General features: G+C 43.9%; 1 protein-coding gene across 4 annotated transcripts in view; it reads right to left on the bottom strand.

Moving 5' to 3' along the window:
* Positions 1 to 25,961, bottom strand: part of WIPF3 (WAS/WASL interacting protein family member 3) — a 90,633-nt gene that overhangs the window by 22,825 nt on the left and 41,847 nt on the right. For all 4 annotated transcript variants that reach the window (XM_067746616.1, XM_067746619.1, XM_067746618.1 and 1 more), the window contains exons 3-5: positions 9,841 to 9,973; positions 7,580 to 7,711; positions 1,620 to 2,363 (exon numbers count right to left, since the gene is read on the bottom strand). In XM_067746616.1, the coding sequence (XP_067602717.1) occupies positions 1,620 to 2,363; positions 7,580 to 7,711; positions 9,841 to 9,973 (1,009 nt within the window). The remainder of the gene's footprint in view (positions 1 to 1,619; positions 2,364 to 7,579; positions 7,712 to 9,840; positions 9,974 to 25,961) is intronic.

Genomic DNA, 25,961 nt, shown 5'->3' with positions numbered 1-25,961 from the left:
TGTATCAGGAATTCCCTTGCAGGAACCTGTCTTTAAAAAAAAAAATCCAAAATGTAGACTACAATTGCTATAAATGTATTTCCTGCAATATTATTCATAATAACAAAAAATGGAATCAACTTAAATATCTAATGCTGGAAATATGGCATATATCAATGATCATATTAATATGCTTATAGATACATTTAACAATTTGACAAATATCTAATTATATCAAAATTGCTTTTTTTAATTTAATTTTTATTTTATATTATAGTTGATTTACAATGTTGTGTTAGTTTCAGGTGTACAGCACAGTGATTCAGTTATACATTTACATATATCCCTTCTTTTTCAGATTTCCCATATAGGTTATTACAGAATATTGAGTAGAGTTCCCTGTGCTATACAGTAGATCCTTGTTGATTATCTATTTTATATATAGTTGTGTATTCAAAATTGCTTTTAATATAATACTAAATAAAAACAGAATAGAAAATAGTATATACAAAATAGTATTAATATTAACCCTGTAAATATGTAGATATATTCAGAAAAAAGAGAAAGGAAACATACCCAAATATGACAGTTTTTATTTCTGAGTGATGTTATTATGCGTGATTTCAATTTTTTTCTATTTTCTCTACAATGAGCTTGTATTATTTTTAATTCAAGGGCATACATTTAAGAAACTTTCTGCATCAAAAGGTTTTCTGAAAAACCAGAGTATGTGTGTGTATGTATAACTGTGGATGTGTGTTGGGCTGTGTGTGTTCATGAGTGTGTGCATATGTTTATGAGTGTGTGTGTGTACACGGGTGTGTGTGGATGTGTAGCGTGCTTTCCATTTAGAAGGACACCAAAGGTGATCGAAGCCTCATCACTTCATGGAAATCACAGTCATAGGGCCTGTATATTCAATCTAGAATGATCTCTGCTGAATACGTGAAGGGATTATTTTTAATGTTTGGCTGAAAACACAGACCCTCCGTTTTCCTGAGTCAGCTGGAGAACCTGCCCAAAATATGGCAAAATGCTAAGCTAATCTGCTGAGGGCCAGCGAAGATTCTGGCCAGGTGCCAGACTATAATAACTTAGGCAAAAATTAAACAGGAGAGCGGGTTCTGGAAACAACCGCACCCACAGACACCTCGACCCCTGGGAGTAGATTTGAAGTCTGAATGGTGATAGTAAAAATAAATAACCCTTCTCTGGATCTCACTGTTCCAACAACCGCATGAGGGGGAACCATTGCTATCCCCATTTCACAGGTGAGAAGGAAGCACAGAGAGGCTAAGTGATTGCCCTGGGTCACACAGCTAGTAATGGCGAGGTGATGAAGGCCAGAAGCCCCCGCGTGTTGTCTGCACGATCTCGAACAAGTCTTGCGACCTCCCTCACCCTTGGTTTCTTGTCTCTAACCTGAATACCTCCAGCATAAAGTCCCACACAACACGTTTTCATTGTGCTCCACAGGGGCACTGAACAGGTGTGTTCTAAAACAAAATCCCAAGAGTAAGACATCCCGAGGTGCTCCCAAGGGGCCCACAGTAGCAGGCCTCTGGCTGTGTCCCTAGCACCTCCCAACAGCCAGATGATCCTGTGGTACGGCCCCCGCGGACAAGAACAGGGGTGCTTACCGGGGCTTCGGCCGGGCCTCTTCTTCTGCGGGAACGTCTGAGACCCCGGAAGGGCAGGTGGCGCCGGCAAGGCCTGCGCGCTGGGCTCGGGGGGCTGGGCCTGGAAGCATGGGGACTTGGGGGGCCGTGGGGGTGGGACTTCACCGCTGTCGTTAGCGCCTGGCAAAGGGGGCGCAGGCAGAGAGGCTCTGGGGGTGCGTGGGGCGTAAGTGGGGAGCGGGGGCGGTGGGGGCGGCGGGAGCGGAGGGGCTGGAGGCTCCGGCACATCTTGGGCAGGGCTGGCAGCGTCCGCACTGAGCCCAGGGTACCCGCAAGGTGGGAGGAGAGGCAGCGGGGGCGGGACGGGCGGTAGGTGCAAGCGGGCTAGCTGAGGCCTCACCGCCTTGTCACTGGGAGCCAAGGGCGGGGGCGGCGGGGGTGGAGGCGGCGGTGCACAGGGCGGAGGGGGTGCGAGCACCGGAGCGCTCCCCTTGGTCGGTGGGCCAGGTGGGGACACCAGCGGGGCTTTGGCGGGGGAGGACGGGGGCAGGGCCGGGGGTAAGGGCGGGGGCAGGGCCGGGGGTAAGGGCGGGGGAGGTGGGGCGGGCATGCTGGGGCGAGGAAGGACCGTCCCGGCCACGCCATGCGCCTCGGAGGCGTCGCCTAGCCTGGGAGATGCAGGGGGGTTGAACGGGCCGCTGATAGTTTTGGTGGGAAGCCGGGGAGAAGGCGCTCGGGAGCCAGGGCCCTGCCCTGTCTTGCCGCCTGAAAGTGAAAGGAGTTCTGAGTTAGCTCAGTGGGTAGAATTGGGAGAAACGCAAGGGTGTGGGCGGCAGTGACGGACGCTGTCCAGCACGTCAGTGAACCGCCTGGTGGATGCTCTCTTCCCGAGGGTCCAGTGGAGGCCTCAGATGCAGCAGCTATCACACAAGAGAGCCAGCTGGACCAGCCCCAGGTCCTTGCCAGAACAAACGCGCTGTCCCCCTCCTGCCAGAGAAGCCCAGCTCAAGCCACCAGGTTGTCTGCTGTGTGGCGCCAGCCTTCCTGTTCCATTCTACCTCCACTGTCATCTGCCCAGGGCTCCATGCCCCCAGCCCAGGACACAGAACTGCCCCGACCTCCTTCACCCTTCCTCAGCTCAAGGCCGCCGGCACACTCGTCCCCTGTTACCCACTAGGCCAGTCAGCCCACATCTGCGGGTGTACCACCCAAAAGCTCCTGACGAGGGAGGTTTTCCCCACTCCCAGCGCTTTGTGAACAAGGACTTTGTTTCTGCATCGAGAGCAGAAGATTCAAGGTTCCCTGAATGGACGAGGTGATTTGGAAGTCAGTGGGAAGACACCCTGCCTTGGGGATCCAGGTCCAATGACCTTGAACCTTCCAGTTCCATGCACTCTGGAAGTTCACAGCTCCCTTTCCCAAAGACTTGTGCCCATTTCTAAGGGGCTCTCTGTCTCCTGGTCACCTGGCTTCCTCACCCCATAGATCTTTTACCACATCAACTCCAACCTGAAATCCAATGCCTCTTGAACTCAACAGCAACAACGACTTGCTCACAGTAAGCATTTGTGTTTGGTGGACATTATGGGCGACTGGCGTGGAGGGTGCTCCCCTGTTGGGGCCTCCTCACTCTTTGCACACCTTTTCACCCAACTGCCACTTCTTACCCTTTTTTCCCTTCTGTCGCTCTGAGGAGAAAAAAGTTCCTCTCCCTGTTTACTGCACCGAAGTTCTGCAGTCGCTTAAATATGTCCTTGGAGTATCACCCTCCACTCAGGAGGCATATTAAGACATTTCTTCTGAATAAATACACTGCTCTTCCTAAAAGGAATTTTGGAGAATACATGTTTCCTATTCCAGCACCCCTGTATTTTATAATCTCCATGAAAACATGTGGAAAACACTTGAAAAAAATGTTTGCTTCTCACACCTCCAACTTCCTGGTGCCGCAGAATAGGAAACACAGCTTTCATGTCAGATTATAACGCCAGCAGCTGTTGATGGTTCTGAGCTTTTCAGCCCATGAGTCTCCAGCGTGTTTACCCAATCAGGTGCTAAATCATGCCTAAAAGTACTTGATGCCGCAAGTCAGGCCAATCAAGGCAAGATATGGAAGAGGCGATCCTGGGGCTGAAACTAAGTGAGCAGGACCGCGGTATCTGGCTTTCCAAACCTGGCTATGATGTGACAGCCACCTGGACAACACGACTCAGGACAAGTCTCAACTGTGGAACGCTGTTCTTGAGGCAGGGTGGTGGTGTCATTATCCTCTGTGGCAATTTTCTTTGAGGTGGTCGTGGAGGAGATAATGTCTTTGCACCTATGCATCCACCCTGGCGGACTTGGTGCCACTGGAGGTCTAAGGCGGGCATTTCCAGAATGGCTGACTGACCATGACCAGGAGTGGAAGGTCCCCACCTGGCCTTTCCAGGGACAGGATCTACCACCTGCAACTCCAACGTGAGACATTTTATATAGGTGTCAGCCTCAGGGATTCCTGCATCCAAGGTCTCAAACCTGTTTCCATAGTACACAGAGAAGAAGATGGAGGATCCAGACTGCTCTCTAAACAAGGCAAGGCCTCCCTCTGTGCCCATCTGCCAGATGAACTTTAAAGGGATAACAAGTTTGAGGAACAGAATCAACCCCTTAAGTGTCTGGGAACGCCACGTATCCGAGATTCCAAAACCTTTTAAGTGGCCAACCTAATGAGAAATGGGGAAAGCCATTTTTTTTTTTTATCATCATGTGAGCAGCAGAAACAAGGATAGCACAAAACCTTGCCCAGCTTATGTTCCTGCCCGTTCCAGGATGAAGCAGAGAGCTGGGCAGCACGAATTGAAGGTGAGACCCACGGGAATCAGCATCAGTGCAGGTGAGGAAACCAGGCAGCAGAGAGGGCTCCAAGAGGGAGCAAGCACCGAGGGAAGGAAGGAAGGAGGCTTTCCTTCAGAACATGAATGCTAGCCCTAGAAATCCAATTAGAAACACGAGAGGAGACCATGAAGTGGGTGGGGAAAGACCAGCTCAAGAGCATCAAGGGGGCTTCACTGATGTGAAAGGAATCAGCTTTTAGAGCCTGGGGTTTATCAAAAGATGAACTATGGCTTCCTCTTTCCATCTGTCTATGTTTCCAAGAGAACCTGGATTGCATGGAAGTCTCATTACACATTCTATACAAGCCAGTGATGTTTACTCATCATATCTTATTTTAACGAACCCTCCCTCGGAGCTCTAAGCCAGGGCCACATTATGACTTTCAAAGACCCTGGGCGCTTTTGCCTCTGTGGGCCCCTTCCTCCTTAAAACATGTTTTTAAAATGATGTTTCCTGACTGCTTTGGTATAAAGACAAATATAATCTTTGACCCTAAAAGTTCACGTTTTTTAAATTTTAAAAGAAATTCAAACATTTTCATGGGCCGCTAAAAGTATTGTGAGCACTAGACACTGATTTCTGGGCCTGATGGCTCTAAGTAACCACACTACCCACTCACACATTCCACTCAACAAATACTTACTGAGCACCCACTACGCACCAGGCCTTTGTAAGGCAGTGAACACAACACAGCTCCTGCCTTCATGGAGCTTACACTTAGAGGGAGAAGACAGAAAATAAAGAAAGAAACCAGTTAATAAATAATATGTCAGATGGTGATAATATAAGAAAAATAAATCAAGGTAGAGGGAATATAGAATGAGAGGGTGGGACTCATTTTATCAATATATGAGATGATGAGTAAAAGCCTCCCTGATAGGTTGATCAGCTGCCACTTGAGCAGAGACTTGAAGGAAGGGAGCCTGGGCCATGTGGACACCTTAGGAAGAGTGTTTCAGGCCATAGGAGCGGTCAGTGCAAAGGCCCTGTGGTAGCAGCATGCCTGGTATGTGCAAGAACAGCAAGGAGGGTGGTAGCAAAGAAGATGAGACAGGCAGCAAGGGCTGAAGTCCTTTTCTCTGAATGACAAAGGGGTCAACAGGAGAGTTCTGAGAGAGGAGAGCCATGGTCTGTCCTACTCTGACATGGCACCCAGCCCGTGTATCTACCTATTGGCTTGTCCTTGAGTTTCCATCCTGGAACAGGCATAATTAGTCACTTCATTATGGACTGTGTTGCCTCCAAAAAGGTCAATTCTTGTCTTTCACCTAGTGGCTCAAACATCTGGCACTTGTGTCCTATTGGAGACAAGTTAGAACACTGCTGACTTCCTTTGGCCGGTCCCTGTTAAAAGCTCACCGGCGGTTATTTCTCCTATCTTTATTTGTGTGAAGAGAGACCAGTGGAAGTTTTATACCCCAGAGGACTTTTTTTTTGGATCCAACTCAGGAATCTTGAAAAAGAAGCGGGCACTGAGGAATGCCAGCTCTCTTTATTCAGGAGGACTTCAGCACCTTCTTATCTGCCAAAGTCTCAGCAAAGATGAGGAAATGAAATGGCTCCAAAGGTTCAAACTGGACTTTATCAGTAAGTGACGGCAGCAAATGCACCCTGGAACATCTAACAGCCACAGAGGCCATTGAAGAGGTTAATGAAGTCACACGGTAGAAGACTCTAGACCAGGAATGTTTGGGGCTTGATAGTCCCTGGACAAATGAAATTCTTGGATTTTGTTATATCTTTCTGACTAAAGAGCACAGTAATAGGAAAAACACTTTTTTTTGCACATAATAATTATATATTTGCCCGATTTTAATTCAGTGCTTTCAAAACATCTGGTACCTGTTAAAACACAAATGACTGTGGTAGACTGGTTGCAAAAATGGTCTCAATTAACCACGCATTCCTGATTCCACAGTCTTGGAAATGTGATTTTGCAGTTCCTTTCATCAGAGTTGAAGTCTCTTGCTCACCCTTGTCTCTGAGCTGGCCTGCGACTTGCTTCGGGCGACAGGCTGTGGTAGGAAGTGATGCTTTGCCAGTTCCAAGACTAAGCCAGGACTTCCCTGGTAGCGCAGTGGTTAAGAATCTGCCTGCCAATGCAGGGGACATGGGTTCGAGCCCTGGTCCGGGAAGATCCCACATGCCACGGAGCAACTAAGCCCATGCGCCACAACTACTGAGCCTGTGCTCTAGAGCCCGCAAGCCACAGCTACTGAGCCCGTATGCCCCAACTACTGAAGCCCGCGTGCCTAGAGCCCGTGCTCCACAACAAGAGAAGCCACCGCAATGAGAAGCCCGTGCACCACAATGAAGAGTAGCCCCTGCTCGCCGCAACTAGAGGAAGCCTGTGCGCAGCAAGGAAGACCCAACACAACCAAAAATAAATAAAGAAAATAAATAAATTTATTAAAAAAAAAAAAGACTAAGCCTCAAGAGGCTTTACGTACTCTGTCCTCTCCATCCTGCCATCACCATGAAGACAAACCTAAATAGTCTGCTAGATCCTGAGAGACCAGACGGATCAGTCAGGCCAGTTGTCCCAGCAGGGGCACCAGAGACATAAGAAATATACGATTAGCAAAGCCACTGACGCAACCTGTAGATGCTAGCTGGGGCCCAGCTGAGGCCACCCTAATTGCCAACCCACTGAGCTGTAAGCTAAATAAATGGTTATTCAAAGCCCCTCAGGTTTAGGGTTTGTTACACAGCAACACCTAACAGATACAATGCTGGAGAACCATCACAACTCAGCATTGCCAGCGAGTCCACAGTGATGTCACTAAGATCTTCTATTGTGATTTACATCCATACTTTGCAGTGTGGGCCACGATGTCACCGTTGCTGAACACTCTACACTATGGCAACTCATTCTTCAGTGATTACAGTGGGATGATTTAAACAGGATGAGGATTTCAAAGATCCCTTAAAAACAATTCTGTGTTTTGGAAACTTCCAGTGCTCAGGCTTCCAAATATGTGATCTCCTACCATATAACTGTTTACTCTCAACATGTCCCTTACTGGCAGGTGAGGATTGTCCTGTTGGTTCTACAAGGTAAGGAGACAAGGGTCACAGGGTAGCCAGTCTGAACTCTTCCTTACCTGCTGCATCCCTCTGGCCTGCTGGTCGTAACACTGGAAAGCCACCAGCAAACAGATCTCCCAGGGCTGGGGGCGTGCTCCCGCCTCGAGAGTTTGCAGGACCCCCTCCTTCTTTGTTGGTTCCTTTAGAAACTTTAGAGAGAAGAGGAGAGTAGATGAGGACCTGTGAGCAGAGCTGAGTGGCCAACTCTCACCCCGACTGTGGTCTAACACTGCCTATGGCAGCCGTCCTGTTCTCACCACCAGTGTTACCCTTCTACCCAGTACCTTTCTCAAGAACCCCCTGCCTTGATACCCTATAGACTCATGTGCCCAGGCCTGTCTGCCACCCTCTCCAAGCTACCAAAGAACCATCAGTAGTGACCACTCTGAAAAGGGATAAAAAAAAAAAAAAAAGCATCCTTATACTGCCATTTAGTAGATGCCAATGGGGGAACTGGTAGGACCTTTCAAATTAGAAAACCCAGGCACTGTATGTATAGAGCTGACCCCATTTTCACTTGACTGCTTTTGTGGGAGGACTAGACCAAGAAAACCCACAGATTTCATTCAGGCAGTAATTTTAACTTCTTGTCCACAGAGCCTGGCCCAGGACTTGCAAGCAGGAAGTGAAGGTCTGCAGTGATTTCTGCTTTGGCATTTTCCTTCTCTGTCTCCCCAGCTCCCACTCCCCACGCCCCATGTTCTTCCCTGCACCGGTTCTTTTTCTATGGAAGAGAAAGCTCATGAGCCCCTGAGGAGAGGTGTCACTAATTCCAGCCTTCCAGATGTATGTGATTACATAAAATGAGAAGACAGCTTACAAGAATTCCTGGCAGAAAATGTTCACAGCCTGAAGCTAATAGGCACAGAGAAATCAGGGCACAGTGCCCACTCGTGGATGAATGTGGCCAGATTATTCCAAGTATTAACATTATACATTACCTCTTCACTAGAATGATAAAGAAATGAGTGTTCCAATAAAATGGATTTATCTGTTAATTGAGCTTAACTAATTAGATAGTGGGTCTAGCCAGAAACTAAATTTTATTATAATCAATGTTGAAAATATGTCTTAAAATAATTTGTCTATCCATGTGCATTAACATATATAATTACAGATATTAGATACAATTATATCTTAGGACTATCTTTGAGAATTACCATCAGGTATCATAGCAAAATATATGGGGACATAATAATACCTTACATTGAAAAATATTTCCGCATATATTATTTCAGCCTTCAACAATCTTGACAAAAAAAAGAGAGCAGGTATTATTATCTCCCCATTTTGCAGATGAGCAAACTGAGCCTCAGAGAGCTTCCCTGATTTGCCCAGTAGCAGAATCAGGACTCAACACGGTCATCTGACCCAGGCACAGGGCTCCTTTTACACCATCATACTCTAGAAGTCACAGAAACATACAGTCATATGATCCTGTGAGAGAATTCAGCAGAAATATTTTTCCTTGTGAAAAACAAAAACTTTGCCAGGCTCTGTGGACATCTGTGTGCATTTGTTAATGTTGAGACTTGAATTTTTCTCTCATTCAGTTTGAGGACTATGTTGACACAGGGTAAATGATCTTTAAACGTTGTCTCACGGTGGATAAACACAAAGTGGTACATCCATACAACCAACTCTTCTTCAACAATAAAAAGGAGTAAAGTACTGATACATTCTATAGCGTTGATGAGCCTTGAAAACATTATGGGAAGTAAAAGGAGCCAGTCACAAAAGGCCACGTATCATAAGATTCCATTTGTATGAAGTACGCAGAAGAGGCAAATCCACTAAGTAGACTTGGTGGTTGCCAGGGATTCGGGGAGATAGAGGGACTAGGGAGGGATTGCTAATAGGTATGGGTTTCCTTTTGGGGTGGTGGAAATATTCTAGAACTAGACAGGGGTGATGGATGCAACAACATTCTGAATGTATATGGATAAATGCCACTGAATTGGACACTTTAAAATGGTTAAAATGGTGAGTTTTATATTATGTGTATTTTATCACAACTAAAAAATTATCTTACCGTGAAGGTTTTTTTTTAAGCATTTGAAAAGTGATGGTAGACATGCTATACACCCTCTGCAGACCTGGAAGGGTAGCTCTGATTCTCTCGCCCATGTGAATTGTACACTGAGCAGGTCTGAGATGGCCTGATGTGTGTCCTGGGTAGCATTTGTGGCTCCTGCCCTGAGCAAGCCAGGCGTGTCTGGCTGAGCCTCACATGGCCTGCCCTTGGCTCTCAGCCGCCCTGGCCCACGTGCTCACTTACTCTCGATTTGCGGGGCACTGCGGTCATTGATCTGTGTGACTTTTCGTAGGCGAGTTCCTTGCTGGATATCAGCCAACAGTGCACTCCGACCTTTGGGATCTGTCTTTCTCAAGCTGGAAGCATCTGTACTTACCTGTAAAGGATTAAGAGGGATCTGATTATAATCATAACATTTGCAGACATTTGCAAGACAAGCCGTATGTCCTATTCGAGGTAAGTTTCTCCTCCCATACTTTTCTGCCTTTCCTGTTTGCCCTCCCTTGCACCACTCCCAAGGCCCATCTCACCAATGCAGTTACCTATGGGTCTCAGGTTTTGAGGGAAACTTACCTCTTGCCCTGCTCACATCCCTCTCCTGGGGGACCTAGAATGGACTCTTTCTTGTGATCAAACTCCCATAAGTCTTAAGGAGCCCCTCTTTCTCCACCTACGTGGGCCCCACCCACTTATCTGGGCTTCTGTCTGTGTGTTCCTGACTCCAGCTTCCAGGTTCTGAATAATTACGCTGCTGGTGTCCCCAGGTCCCTCCCGGACCAAATCCAGAAAGAAAGAAGTACAGGGGATTGCAATGAAGGTTTAGCGACTGCCTTCTCTTCTGTGTCTGGGTGCGTTATGTTAATCCTCACAAAACCTTGTGAGTTTCAAGTGAGTTTGCCCTCATTTTACAGATGAGAAAACAGACTATGAAATCTCTTCAAGGTCACAGGGCTAGCTTCAAACCCAGATCTGCTGAATTCCAAAGGCCACATGCTTTTTATCTTGAAGCATTACAGCCATCAAGGGCACGGTGCTGTGGTTAGCATAATTGTTCTCTAGACTGCTAAAATGCTTTGTAAATATGTTCACGAGAAGAACCTTTGTCCTATCTCTGCAAGTAGCACCGAGGTCCAGCTGTTTCACTTCCACTATAGCTTGTGCTGACACGGCAGGGTCTCCATGGGCTATTAGAACTAGGGAGCACCAGAAAGAACATACACTGGTTGGTGGCAAATAAGGGAAGGGTGTGGTCGCACTGGAAGACACAGCCAGGAGGACCCTCTGCAGTTAGTAGTATTATACCACGTGACCTGAGAGCCGATTAAACATTTCTCAAAGTAAGAAGTACTTTTTAGTACATGGGGAATACCATGTCTTTGGTTTTCATCTTAAACATTTCCACTTCGGTGGTGTTTTCTGACCCCCAACATAAATAAGGCCACCCAGGGTTCTCTCTTATGGCACTATATTCTTTTTTCCTCTGTAAGTTTTATCACAGTGTATATACTTATATTTATCTTTCCTTGTGGAAAATTTCCAGTTGTGGGTATGAGTTGAAGGTTCACCACTCCCACAGGCAGGAAAGAGATCTTGCTCGTTTTGTTCACCAGTACATCTCCAGAGAGTAAAACTTGGCCCCAGATAGTCTCAAAAGCTATTTATTGTATGAATGAATGAGGGAATGAATGAATGAGTATGAATGACTAGACCCAGGATACACTGGCCTTGCCCTCAAGGGCATACGCATCTACCAGGGAGACAGGACACCCGTGCAAGGAGTTAAGCCACCATACAACGCAGCATGTGACTGAGCGCCCATGTGAGTCTCACAGAGAGGAAGACCCCGAGAGTTCAGGCTGCAAGGAAGACAGGAGACCTTACTTAGATGGTCCTTGAAGGACAGATAGGATTTACAAGCTCTTGCTATAGCCATTTTCTCCATACAGCCATTTGTCAGAAAAGGACAAACCAGGTTTGCCAACTAGACAGTCGGAGACTCTCCAGTGTCACAGACTGGAAATGAAGGCAATTGTGGTTTTAGCTAAAAGGTGCTGGGTCCACATTTTCACCGGCCGACTCTACTGCACTGGTGATGCATCTTACACAGGTTTTGTAGGGCATAAGCTTCAAAGTGAGTTTCTTGTTGCCTGGAAACATGCTTTTTGACCCCTTGAGAGGGGCTCACAGATGATGGTCAATAACAGAGCTATAAGCCAGGGGCCCCAACCCTAACGATATATGTTTTTTAGGAATGTATGTATGAATGCACATGTACAGCGGGGTATTTTCCACACAATATGATTTTTTAAATCTCTCTCTATAAACAATTAGCCAGTAAGGCATTTTAAACTGCAAAATTTTAAGATTTTTAAAGTCTCCTCTCATATTTACAAACAATTAGTAATAAGAATAAAGGGCCAACAGAAATACCATGACCCTAGCCAAGAGACTATGAACATTTTTGTAAAAATGTGGCATTATAATCTCAGGCATGTATTACGGTCAGGGATTAGGGGGTGAAAGTGCTTTGTAATTTTCTTCCTAGTTACAAGAAAAACAACACAATGAATTGCATTCTTCTGTTTAAAGAAGCAACTGGAACCCTATCTCTAACAACCCCTGAGTAGGGGTGGTGGTGTTCGTCTCATCTACTTTCGATTTTTAAATTTATTACCAAAATGCACCCCCCCCCCCCCCCCCACTCCCTGACCTCGTCCATCCCAAGCTTTTTAGGTGAGGGCTATGAAGAACATTGTGTATCCTTGGAATAATGATTTTAATTTGAGTTCCTACTTGGCACAAGCCTCAATACATTCCTGATAATTCCACATGACAGACTTGTTGATAAATATCTTCCAAACCAGCAGGAGGATATGGCAAGTCCCGTCATGTTTATGTTTTGCAGTTCAACTCGCTGGACTAAATTTAACATTCCTTCTTTGACTTCTCTGCTTTTTTTCCTGTGCCACTGTCTGCCCTGATGATTTTCCACCAGAGGGCTCTCCCTCACCTGATATTAGTATGGTATCCTTCAGTCCTCTCCTGTGAGGTAGGAAAGAGTGAATAACTTCATGGCTAAGGGGACTACAGCTTAATTGGTTTTGTACAAAAGGACATCTAAGGACATATTCATTTGCACATTGAAGACCATATTTACCGTGACAGTTGTTTCTACTCCATCTTCAATATTTATTAACAATTCATCCGCAATTTGCTTTCTTAAAAATCTACAAGCCTAAGAAGTCTTGTTACCGTGGTTACAGTAGACAGAAACAGGAAAGAGAAGATTTTCAAATCTTCACTGGGTCTTTTATTCTATGTAAATCCTGATTATTGGCAACTTCACTGAAAATATAATCGAGAGAGACAGTCACTCCTGAACACTTTTCCCATGGCAAACATACCCACCAAACACGCCTCCCCGTTCCCCTACGTACAAAACAAAAAACTAAGACATCATTTCGAAGTTTGCTCCTGTTCTTTCTTAACATTGTTATCGAGTGTGACAATTTGCTGAGTTCCACACAAAGCTTTTGTTGACTCGGTTCTTCTAAAACAAGCTTCCAGTGGAACAGCCTGGATCCTAAAAAGAGGCAAAATAGTAGAAGAGTAATGCAAATTAGCCCATCGCCGGCCAAATACAGGCTGAAAAACGGAAGTGAACCAGGAATATTAGAAACAGTACTAACTGGGCCAAGGGTGATGAGGTGTCTGTCCTCCTGTCTTGATAAATTATAAAAGCTCTGGCATATCCATGTGTCGTTCCAACAAATGAGTTGATCAGGTTTCAGTACAGTTTGGGGGAGGGGGACAGTAGTCCAGCCCAAATGGAATGAAATGCATGTCCTCCTGCTATTTAGTGACCCTGCCACCCTATGTCATTACTACATCTGTCTGAGTGATCCTGGTTTCCGTGAGAAACCCTCATCAAAATCTAGGGGTTTGATCCAAATCTAGCAGGTTGTTTGTCTCAAAGATGATCTAAACCCAATCATTCCAGTGCAATGCCAGCCTTGCAGTCTCCCAAAGGGACTTTCTCCAATGTGGCTGTTAAACCTCAAATTAGTACTCAGGTTTCCAGGTACACAGCCTGCTCATTAGCCCAGCCCTCAGCTTCCTCCAAACTTGGGGGCAGACAGGTATCAGTCACCAGGGTACTTGCATTTCTTTACTAAATCTGAATCCCAAGGACAGCCAGAACTGGCACTACCTTCCTCCGGCTGCTACCGTCTTTATGTAGGAGAAGAGAGAGCCTGAGATCCAAAAGAGAGACAGGAAATATTTTCAGAGAAAATGAACTTTCCCCTGGCATCACTTTGGTTACCATATGCTGGCAGCTACCTCCTTGCCCAAGGACCTGGAGGCCAACTCAGACCCTTCCCTGTTGCTTGTTCTCAACAGCCACTCCATCACAAACTCCTGCTGATTTTTCCTGAGTGATTACTCTAGAATCTGGCTCCTTTTCTCCATCTCTGTGATGCTGACTTAATGCAGGCCACCAGCACTTCCGGATTCCCTCACCTGGTCTTCCTGCCTCCTGCCTCATCCTCTTCCACACAGCCATCAGAGTGATCAGTATAAGGGACATGTCACTTACCATGTCCCTCCCCTCCATAAAAATCTCTGCTGGTGCCCCACTGCCCTCAGGATCAAGTTCAGGTCCCGTCATGTTGCACAAGGCCCTTAATGACCAGCCCAGACCTTCCACTCCTTGAGCCTTCCAGGCTGGAGCTCACCTCTGGACCTTGGCTTGAGCTAATCTCTCTGCTCTTTTCACACTTGTCTCTTGGCTATTTTCCAGGAGGCCTCCTGATCCTGCAAGGCCAGATAAAGAGCCCTTTTTTGTTCCTAGAACAACGTGCTTACCCTTAGTAGTGCCCCTGCCACCCGGATCAAGTGACTCTGCTCAAAACCTGCAATGGTTTTCCATTTCCCTGGTCAAAGTCCTCATTAATATCACCTGCTGGGCTTGACGATTTCTGTATTCTACCCTGAGTTTACCTATAAATGCCAACATTTTTCTACCCACACCAGTGTAATAAAGCAATGTAGAGCTTTGTAGAGCAATGCCTCCCTACCTACAACTGTACTTCCCGTCCTGTGCTCATGCTTCTGCCTCTTCTGGGAATACTCCTGCTGCCTCAGCCCTGCTGTACCTGCCCAAACTTTTTCTTCTCCTTTAAGCTCTATATCAAAAACAGTTTTCTATACAAGATGTTTTTTTTTAAAACTTCTTCAACTAGCCTTTTCTTTATATGCACATCATTTGTAATTCTCTATAGCACTACTCATATCTTGCCAAATATTATAGCTTTTACACATCGCTTTTCCTCTTATTTTTGAGTGGCAACTCTTAGCATGCAAAAAATAAGCCATTCCTTTATTAGTACCAGCATATCCAGCTTTTAAAAAAAACTGAGCAGTATTTTGTTGAAATGAAATCTATATAAACTTTAAGTCCCTAGATTTTTGACATCTGTCTGCTGCAACAAAACATGCAGGTATGGGAAGAGAAGCCACTGCCTTTGAGGTTACGCCACAGCCCTGATTCTTCAAACTGTCTTCACACTTTTATCCTTCAGTCACTTTGTCCCAAGAAATGGGGATTCAGCACCATTCTCTCTTATTCGATAATGCCACCATTCCCAGGCTTTCAAGACTAAAATTTAAATTTTAAGAAAGGCTGCTTTAAAAACCTGTGTTGGACCTGGAAAGAACAACCTTGTAAACTCAAAAAAGAGCCTAGCATTGGTAGTCAAGGACGCGGCGCTAGGAACTGCTAAGAAATAATACATAGTTGGAACACTGTCTCAAAAACCGGTTGAGGTTTCAAATCTTCTATTTATTTTAGACAAAAAGTACTATCAAAAAGAAATATGCTCCCATCCCAGCAGATTAATTTGCAAACTAGTGAGATAACCATACTGTCATCGGTTCTAGCTCCTCACTCCCAGCATTACCATTTCTGTCAAAGGCTTTCTCCCATTCATCGAAGCTTGAAACCTGTGACTCCTTCTCTCCTTCATTTGAAATAATCAACTTGCACTGAGATCTGGTTCTTTCTCTTTACTATGCACACAAAGGTGACTTTGGAGTCTGGGTAAGGAAGCTGCAACATGCAAAGGGTGACAGCAACAGCAATAAGACAAAGAAATGGGAAGGCATTTGTGTGTGCCCGGCACTGTTTCAAGTACTTTATTTAAAGGGCACTTGGACAATCTCATGATGTAGGTACTAGTTATGAGTATCATCTCCAGTTTACAGAGGAGGCACAGAGGGGAAGCAGGCTATCTATCTCTAGTAAGTGGAGAGCTGAGAGGTGAGCCCAGGCAAGTCAGGCTCTCTTAACCACCATGCTAACCCCTTAGTAATGACATCACTCAGGAAAACAGTGAAGGTTGAACACCCGGAAATACACGGCAAGCCTGCAGCTGGGTAGGGGGAGTGGCCCGACTGTCTTCTGACCCAGGACCACGGCAGATGTTGCTTCACATGGAGTGTGACAGCCAGAGTAGGAAGGAAGGGGCAGGGAAGGGCATCGGAAGCAAAAGAAGGGCAGAGAGAGAGAGAGAGAGAGAGGCTGGGGCCCAAGGAGCTAAGTGCTAGGCCTTTGCCAGGGCCAGAAAGGACAGCCAAGGCTGAATGATGGACTCTGAGAACAGTCTGATTACTGCATTAAACGTGAGCCAGCAGCTGTCTTGGCAGGGGGGAGGGCTGAGAACACTTAAAATGGAAACTGCTTAGAGTAACCCTATGCTGTGAGGCTGATGCCCTCAACTGTAAATAGCCTGTATCTGAAACTCCCTCTTCAGGTAACACAGAAGCTTGCGTGGGCCAACCCTGTTGGTCCACCTAGGTCCCCTACTCTCCTTTCACACCTCCCTGCTGGCTGCAGGGAAAAATGCAGGGTTTTCAGCATATGGCCTCCCTTTGTTGACTCTGAAATAAAGATTATGAGCACTGCTCAAATATGAAAGGAGACAAAGGTAACAAAAATAATCAAAAGATGGGAAATTCCAAAATTTCTAGAAAGTTCAAGATGTTTCCAAAGTATTTCACCTATTACAGATGATAATGTAAATGTATCTAGACTTTCTTTTCTCACCGTCACTTTACTGAGTCCTTTGGATGGAGAATCCAACAGAAGCCTCTGGGTCTGGACTTGGATTGGAGAAACAATGACTTACAGCTTAGCTCAAGGACAGCACTGAAAGGGTCTCACTGCTGGATCCGATAATATTCTCATCCATTACAGAGCCCGCTTCCAAACCCCTCTAGGTCAGACCCCTAGGTCAACAGACCTAGTCTGCTCGGCATATGTGCTCTATAATTCCGTCGTCACCCTTGTACCTCACTCCAGTTCTGGGCCCCACTGACGAAGAGTGGCAGGCCCGCCCTTCTCTGTTTAGCACCCAAGGAGTCCTTCTTTGGCCTGCAGGTGATCCTCTACACCCCGCCTGATGTCTCTGTGGTCCATGCTCCTGACATCATTTGTTCTTCCCTGGCCACTTCTTTTGGTGCTGTTGGGCTGCCAAAAGTCTATTTGCTGGCTAGCTGTTAAGAAGGCAGTATGATATAGTGGAAAGAGCTGGGCTCAAGGGTCAGTTCTACAATGTACTATCCTGATCTGGCTGAGTTACCACTTACAGAAGCATCTGGGTCCAGTCTGTCATGGGCCAAGCAGTCTTGATAGAATGAGTCACCCATGGAGGGGCCCATCAGCCTTCTATCAGTGGGAGACAGACGTTTCTACAGTTAAAAATCAGGGTTCCAGGGGCTTCCCTGGTGGTGCAGTGGTTGAGAGTCTGCCTGCCGATGCAGGGGACGCGGGTTCGTGCCCCGGTCCGGGAGGATCCCACATGCCACGGACCGGCTGGGCCCATGAGCCATGGCCGCTGAGCCTGCGCATCCGGAGCCTGTGCTCCGCAACGGGAGAGGCCACAACGGTGAGAGGCCTGCGTACCGCAAAAAAAAAAAAAAAATGAGGGTTCCAGAGTCCCCTCATCTTGGATGGGATCCTGGCTCCACCATTTATTAGTGGTATAGCTTAGGCAAGTTACCTTACCTCTACAGGACTCAACTTTTAGAGACAAAACAAGAAACACTTAATTATGGTTACATAACAGAAGGCAAATGTTATTATCCTTAACTATGAAGAAGTAATATATAAATCAAGTATATATATAAAATCAAATAATATATACTTGAATCAAGTAATATATAAAAAGAATAACAAACTACAACTACATGGGGCTTAGTCTGAGAACACAAGGCTGGTTCAATATAGAAAAATCCATCAATAAAATCCACCATATGAACAGTCTAAAGAAGAAAAATCACATGATCATCACATACATTGAAGCAGAAAAAACATCTGAAAAAATTCAATATCCATGCATGACAAAAACTCTCATAAAAGTAGGAATGAAAGGGAACTTTATCAACTAGATAAAGGGCATCAACAAAAAAACTATAGCTAACACTGTAGTTAATGATGAAATATTTTCCCTCTAACATCAGGACCAAGCAAGGATACTCCCTCTCATCACTCTTATTCAGCATCATAAATGGAAGTCCTAGTGAGTACAATAAGGTAAAGCAAAGAAATAAATGGTACACAGATTGGAAAGGAAGAAATAAAATTGCCCCTATTCATAGGCAACATGATTTTCTATGTAGAAAATTTCAATACACAAAAAGTGAAAGTCAGTTTAGCAAGGTTATTGTATACAAAGTCAACCCACAAAAATTAATCGTATTTTTATATACTACTCATAAACAACTGGAAACTGGCATTTAAAAAAAAACCCCATGATACCTTAAAATAGGTCCAAGTGCAAACGAAATACTTACGCATAAATCAAACAAAATATGCATAGGATACTGGATTCTAAATACCACTAAAATGCTGACGAAATAAAGAAGGCCTAAATAAATGAAGAGATATACTGTGTTCATGAATTGGAAGACTCCGCATAGTAAAGACCCAGAGACTTATAGATATTTACAGACACATAGATATATAGTTCAATTCTCCAATGCCCATTAAAATCTCAATAAGATTTTAAAATAGATACAGACATGCTGATTCTAAAATTTATATAGAAAGGGAAAGGAACTAAACAGCCAAAGCAATTTTGCCAAAGTGAAAGTTGGAGGACTCACCATTATCTGATCTTTAGACTTACTACAGGCACAGCAGTCAAGGTGGCATGGTACTTGCAAAGGAGTAGATCCATAGATCAATGGAACAGCACAGAGAATTCAGAAATAGATCCACACAATGGTGGTCAACTGGTTTTTGACAAAGGTGCAACGGCAATTTAATAGAGATAGGCTAGTCTTTTCAACAAATGATGTTGGAACAATTGGACATCTATATGCAAAGAAATGAAACTGAACCTAAGCCTCATACCTTAAACTTAAATTAGTTCAAAATGGATCGTAGATCTAAATGTAAAATGTCAAACTATAATATTTTTAGAAGAAAACAGAGAAATCTTTGTGGCCTGGAGTTTGGTAAAGAGTTCTTAGGCAAGACACCAAAAGCACAACCTTTAAAAGAAAAAATTACTAAATTGGACTTTATCAAAAATTTTAAACTTTTGTTTTGGGAAAGATACTACTAAGAGAATGAAGATACAAGCTACGGATTGAGAGAAACTATTTTCAAATTGCAGATGCAACAAAGGATTTGCATCCAAATGTATAAAGAACTCCCAAAATTCAACAGTAAGAGAAAAACACCCTAGTTAAAAAATTTAGGTGTTTTACCAAAGAGTAAACAAATAGAAATATAGAATATAGAAATATAGAAAACAAATAAAAACATAAAAAGATGTTCAATATCATTAGCCATTAGGGGAATTTAAACCATGATGAGATATCACCTCACACCTATTAGAATGGCTAAATAGAGCAAAACAAAACAAAAACCTGACAGTACTATGTGCTGGTAAGAATGAAGAACAACTGGAACTCTTATACATTGTCGATGGGATTGTGCAATGGTACAGCCACTCTAGCAAACAGTTTTGCAGTTTCATATGAAGTTAAACATACACTTAACATATGACCCAGTAATCTCATTTCCGGGTATTTACCCTAGACAAACAAAGACATATGTTCGTACAAAAACTTGTACCTGAAGGTTTATATCTGCTTTATTCACAATCTCCAAGAGCAGAAAACAACCCACATGTCCTTCATTGAGTGAATGGATTAAACGTATAAAATCCTACCCAGCAATGGAATAAAACTAAGAAAATAAAAAGGAAGAACCCTTGGGCTTCCCTGTGGCGCAGTGGTTAAGAGTCTGCCTTCCAGTGTGGGGAACATGGGTTCGAGCTCTGCTCTGGGAAGATCCCACATGCTGCCTGGAGTCAAGAGTATGATACAGGGAGTTCTTGGTTTCGAGGTGGTTAACATGAAGGATATTGCTGAGATCCATGTCACAAGAGGAGTAACAGGTGCACAGGTGTGTGCACGTGTGTGTGTGATTTGGGGGATGATATGTGGGAGATAGTGAGCTTGTTTTGGATGTGTTGAGTTTAAGGTGCTAGTGGGACACTTACGTGGAGATGTTCAGGAGTCAGTTGGAAACATAAGCCTGGGGCTGCAAACTCAACTCATTTTGAGGTGACCTATGTATGTTGCCTAAGTGCCAGCAAGGCCCAAAGGTAGACTGAGTCGATTCCAGGGGTTTCTGCTCTGCTGCCACGTTCCTGAACCTTACCCAGCAAGTCATATGTCGAAGTGTCTGGCTTCCACCTGCTCTGTCCCTGCCCATAGGAGATGTTCAATGAATTTTGTTGTAGAATGCATGAGAGCAACAGTCTCAGTTTGGCAATGTTAGAACTAAGGAGTTATACTTTTCTTGCAAATTATGGCATAGAAGTACCTAATTTCCAGTATTTACTTATATTTGACGTTTTGTCCATATATATCTAGATGTAACAAATATTTTCCTAATAACAAAAATATAACTTTACAAAAGAGGTTTAAAAAATACATAGGGAAAAAGGCAGACAGAAAGGTGAAAGAACCATATAGTCTTAATCCTGCCTTCTTTCTTTTGACACATTACATAGTATTTTATACTACTTTCTCTGTTATTTATTTATTTATGTTAGATATTGATTGTTTACTGTTTTTTCATTTTTGGGGAGGTGTATTTGACTCTTTACAGTTCCACATAATTTTTTCAAAATTTTAAATTTAAAAAAAAGATCTTAATACAACTTTTAAAGGTTACTTTCCATTTACAGTTATTACAGAATATTGGCTGTATTTCTCATGTTGTACAATACATCCTTGAGCCTGTCTTACACCCAATAGCTTGTACCTGCCACTCTCCTGCCCCTATCCTGCCCCTCCCCTCCCTCCCCACTGGTAACCACTAATTTGTTCTGTATATCTGGGAGTCCTCTTCTTTTACATTATATTCACTAGTTTGTTGTATTTTTTAGATTCCACATACAAGTGATATTATACAGTATTTATCTTTGTCTGACTTATTTCACTTAGCATAATGCACTGCAGGTCCATCCATGTTGCTGCAAATGGTAAAATTTCATTCTTTTTTATGGCTGAGTAGTATTCCAGTGTGTGTGTGTGTGTGTGTGTGTGTGTGTGTGTGTGTGTGTGTGTGTGTGTGTGTGTGTGTGTGTGTGTGTGTGTGTGTGTGTGTGTGTATGTGTATACATGTATATATATCTCACATCTTCTTTATCCATTCATCTGTTGATGGACACTTAGATTGCTTCCATATCTTGCCAATTATAAATAATGCTGCTATGAATGTTGGGGTGCATGTATCTTTTTGAATTAATGTTTTGGTTTCTTTCAGATATATACCCAGGAGTGGAATTGCTGGGCCATATGGTAGTTCTAATAATGTTTTACCAGCTATCTGGGAATCCCTTAGCCCAGTAAGCTGACACACAAAATTTACCATCACACTGTGTAACTTTAAGGAATATACTTTGAACTCCTGTTGTTTGGGGTCAGCATTTGACATTGTGTTTGGGCCCTCTGTTTTGTGAAATGCGGTCATTGGTGCCCATACCATTTGCTCCATCTCTTTTCTGTCTTCCACTTGCCAAATTTTCTCAGCTGTATTTTTTATTTTGTTTTTATTTTTTAAATTAGCATATAGTAAGATTGACTTTTTCAGGGAACGGTAACATCCCTGTGAATTACGTATAACACACATAGAGATTTGTGTAACGTAACCACCACCCCAATCAGGATACAGTGTGGTTCCATCACCCAAAAACTCCCCAGTGCTACTCCTTTGTAGTCACACCCTCCTCATCCTTTACCCCTGGCAGACACTGATCTGTTCTCTGTCATTATAGTTTTGCCTTTTCCAGAATGTCTTTGAAACATAAGCATATGGTATGCAATTATATGAGCCTAACTTCTTCACTTGAGAGTCATCCATGTTGTGTATATCAAGTGTTCTTCCTTTATTTATTTATTTATTTTTGGCTGCGTTGGGTCTTTGTTGCTGCGAGTGGACTTTCTCTAGTTGCAGCGCGCGGGGGCTCCTCTTTGTTGCGGTGCACAGGCTTCACATTGCAGTGGCTTCTCTTGTTGCAGAGCACGGGCTGTAGGTACGCAGGCTTCAGTAGTTGTGGCACGTAGGCTCAGTAGTTCTGGCTCGTGGGCTCTAGAGCACAGGCTCAGTAGTTGTGGCTCACGGGCCCAGCCGCTCCGCGGCATGTGGGATCTTCCCGGACCGGGGCACGAACCTGTGTCCCCTGCATCGGCAGGCGGACTCTCAACCACTGCGCCACCAGGGAAGCCCTCGCTCCCTTCTTAACTATCTTTTCCCTCTGCTCAACCTCTTAGGAACAAAGCAAATTCTTCCCCTTGCTTCATGTGGTTCCATTTAGTCATTCTTGTTATTGCTTCATTCCTGCCCTCAAGTTCCACGCCCCGCCCCACCTCTTCATAGTTTATAAAGGTATGTTCCCAAAGACAGGTCCCTCCTTAAGAAGGATTCTGGTGCCAGTTGCTGAGATCATATGTTTCACATCTTGATGGGCATCTGTCCTCCCCAAGTAAGTTCCTTGAGGCAGAAATTACGTCTTAACCTTTCCAGTGCTCAGCACAACGCCTTATATATAATAAACGCTGCCTGAAATTCACTAAAATAAACTTAGTTATTTAATGTGAAAATACACTGTGAATTTAAAATAAAACAAGCATTTTTGTCATGAGAATCACAGGAGGGCCTGCCAGGGCACCAAAGTGTGACTCATACAACATACTCTTATTAATGACACTCCTTGTATATTTTTAATAAAATGGGGCCACCTCAAACCCTCCCTTAAAAATACAGTAGCATCTGTTTCACTGAATGCCAGCAATTCTAGAGGAGAGCAGAAATAGATAGAAGGTCACGACAGCTACAATGAATCAAGATGAAATGTAGGCTTTCATTGTTCTTAATAATCGTCAAAACATCTTTATGACAATTATGACGGAAAGAATTTTGCTTAAATGGAACAGACCTATCATCTGAGGAAGTGAATTATAACAGAATAAACGGGGGTCTATTTTTAGTTCACTTCACTCAACTGAGTTTTTGTTTTACATCTCCTAAAATTAGGCCTGCTGATTGAGGCTATATGCAGTCAGAGTGGTACCCCATTGCTTCTGCAAACTGAGATATCTCCCTGTCTACTGTCCTTCCTTTGCACTGATGGATTGACATCTCAATGAAGTCAACCCCTCACCCCAAGGAAGGGGCTCCAGTCCTGCTTGGGGAAAGGCCATTTAAAGACCACCAGGCTACTGGTACCAGTGATGGCAGCCATTCTTCTTCCAGGCTGAAGTCTGTTCAGATGATGAACCATCTAGAAGTCACAAGACTCTTTAAGGAACAGAATATCAATGAAGTCGACAAAAACTAACTGCCTTTGATGTGCCAGCTACTACTCTGATCTCTAAGACATTTAATTCCATCTTAAGAACCAATAATACTTGGTATTATTGGCAGAAAATATGACTACATTACATGAATGTAAGACAGTAAAAAACTAACACGTAAACTACGTTTTTAAAATTCCACTAATCTTTGGTACTTATTCTGTTCATTTTGAGTAACAACACTATCAAAGGGATGGTTTTCAAGATAAAGAACGTTGGACGAAACACAGAATTTAAATCTTGATGAAAAATCAGCTGTTGATAGTAGGGGAGGCTGAGTGTCTGGGGGGCAGGAGGGATGAGGGAATTCTCTGTATTTTCTGAGAACCTAAGACTGCTTAAAAAATAGTCTATTAAATTACTCAGCCATAAAAAGAAATGAAACTGAGTTATCTGTAGTGAGGTGGATGGACCGGGAGTCTGTCATACAGAGTGAAGTAAGTCAGAAAGAGGAAAACAAATACCGTATGCTAACGCATATATATGGAATCTAAAAAAAAACTGGTTCTGAAGAACCTAGGGGCAGGACAGGAATAAAGATGCAGATGTAGAGAATGGACTTGAGGACATGCGGAGGGGGAAGTGTAAGATGGGATGAAATGAGAGAGTGGCATGGACATATACACACTACCAAATGTAAAACAGATAGCTAGTGGGAAGCAGCCACATGGCACAGGGAGATCAGCTCAGTGCTTTGTGTCCACCTAGAGGGGTGGGATGGGGAGGGTGGGAGGGAGAGGCAAGAGGGAGGGGATATGGAGATATAGGTATACGTATAGATGATTCACTTTGTTATATAGCAGAAACTAACACACCATTGTAAAGCAATTACACTCCAATAAAGACGTTAAAAAAAAGTCTATTAAAAAAAATCAAGTCACATACATTCACACACAGATACATTCCAGTGCTTATATGGAAATATTTTAAAGAAAATCATCATATTAAATCACTCTAGTCATCAAAGTCATGGTCTAGAGGGGGGGGTCAAGGAATAGTGGATGCCTCAGATGACACCAATGGCAACAGCTAGTCCCCAGGAGTTGGAGATCTGGAAGGTGTGTTTTACCACTGAATTAGCAGATGCCTGTACAGAACTTTTTGATTTGTTTGGTTAAGCAATGAATTAAATACCTGATAAACCAGGGAAAAAAATCTGTAGAAGCCAAATACTGTGGAAAGGGTTTAGGAAACGTTTGCGGAAGCAGAATTTTAAAGGACGGCTGTGTCAACTCTTTGTGGGACGAGATGGAGCATAATGAAATAAAAATCAAGAAGAATTCATTTATTTATATTTTTCTCAAATAATTGAGAAAAATGGTGTCACGATTATTTTTGAAAAGGAGACAACTTGGTTTAGCTTCTGAAATGCTAGGTTATGAGGAAGTAAAGTTTAATTGCACTATGTCACGGAGCCAGGACAAGAGTGGGGTGGGAGAGGCTCCCAGAGTGCAAAATTGAGGGGGTATGGAAGTGCCTGGAGTGAGTGCCTGGGCGCTACCTGCACTGTTTTCCACTTTGGTGAGGAAGGCAGCTATTTTAACACGATCCTTTAATGATTATGGTCTGTTATCACTCAGTTCTGGTTAACCTACACTCTTTTGTCCTTGCTGCGATGAATACACATTACTTTGTATTCCTATATTTTCATGTGTTTTATCTGAAGGTAGACACCAACAGGCTCCACTGATTTGGGAATCGCGCAGCCTAGCACAATGATTTGAAAAAAACACCCCAGACATTAGAGTAACATGCCTACTGACTGGTGGATTTTAAGATTTACTAATGAAACGTAACTAAAGTAAAAAAAAAAAAAAAAGTATTTCTCAAACTTCTTATACTGCCCACGAGGTTTTTACATGATATGAATCCCACCCCATCTAACTTCTGTCCAAGGGTGTGATCCCATTTTCTATTAAGAGCCAGCAGGGCTTACCCTGGGTCTACCCATCCACTCCAGCCATAACTGAGCCCCATTACTCCAGCAAGAATCAATAACAACAAGGTCCCAAGAAGGGATTCAACAGCTGCTGTGCGGCCTGCAAGCAGAGCGATTTGCTTTTTGATGGCTGAAAGACCAACCTATAATGGATGCTAAAACCATCTAAGGTGGCAACGATTAGACACAGTTCTCCCTATAAACTTCTAGAAATAGAAGTTCTCTCTTCATTGATTCTGAAATGCATTACTTGTGCAGCACACTCAGCCGTTTATGTCATTAGGAGCAAAGGCCTTTAAACAAGGTCTGAGAGACAGAAGGCCCCTGCTAATCAGAGAGTCTGCATTTTCTAAATAGTAGACACGATAAGACAAAACAGAACAAGTAAGAACAGAACAGAAAAAAAAAGTGGAAAGCCTTGGGGGAAAGGATGTGCATACACAGCAGGGAGGGAAGATGCAAGATGCAGATTCTGTGGAGAGTCCTC

The sequence above is a fragment of the Pseudorca crassidens genome, chromosome 8 (assembly GCF_039906515.1).
Source record: "Pseudorca crassidens isolate mPseCra1 chromosome 8, mPseCra1.hap1, whole genome shotgun sequence".
Taxonomy (NCBI): Eukaryota; Metazoa; Chordata; class Mammalia; order Artiodactyla; family Delphinidae; genus Pseudorca; species Pseudorca crassidens.
The sequence above is the reverse complement of the archived record's forward strand: the minus strand, read 5'-3'. Positions and strand labels throughout refer to the sequence as shown.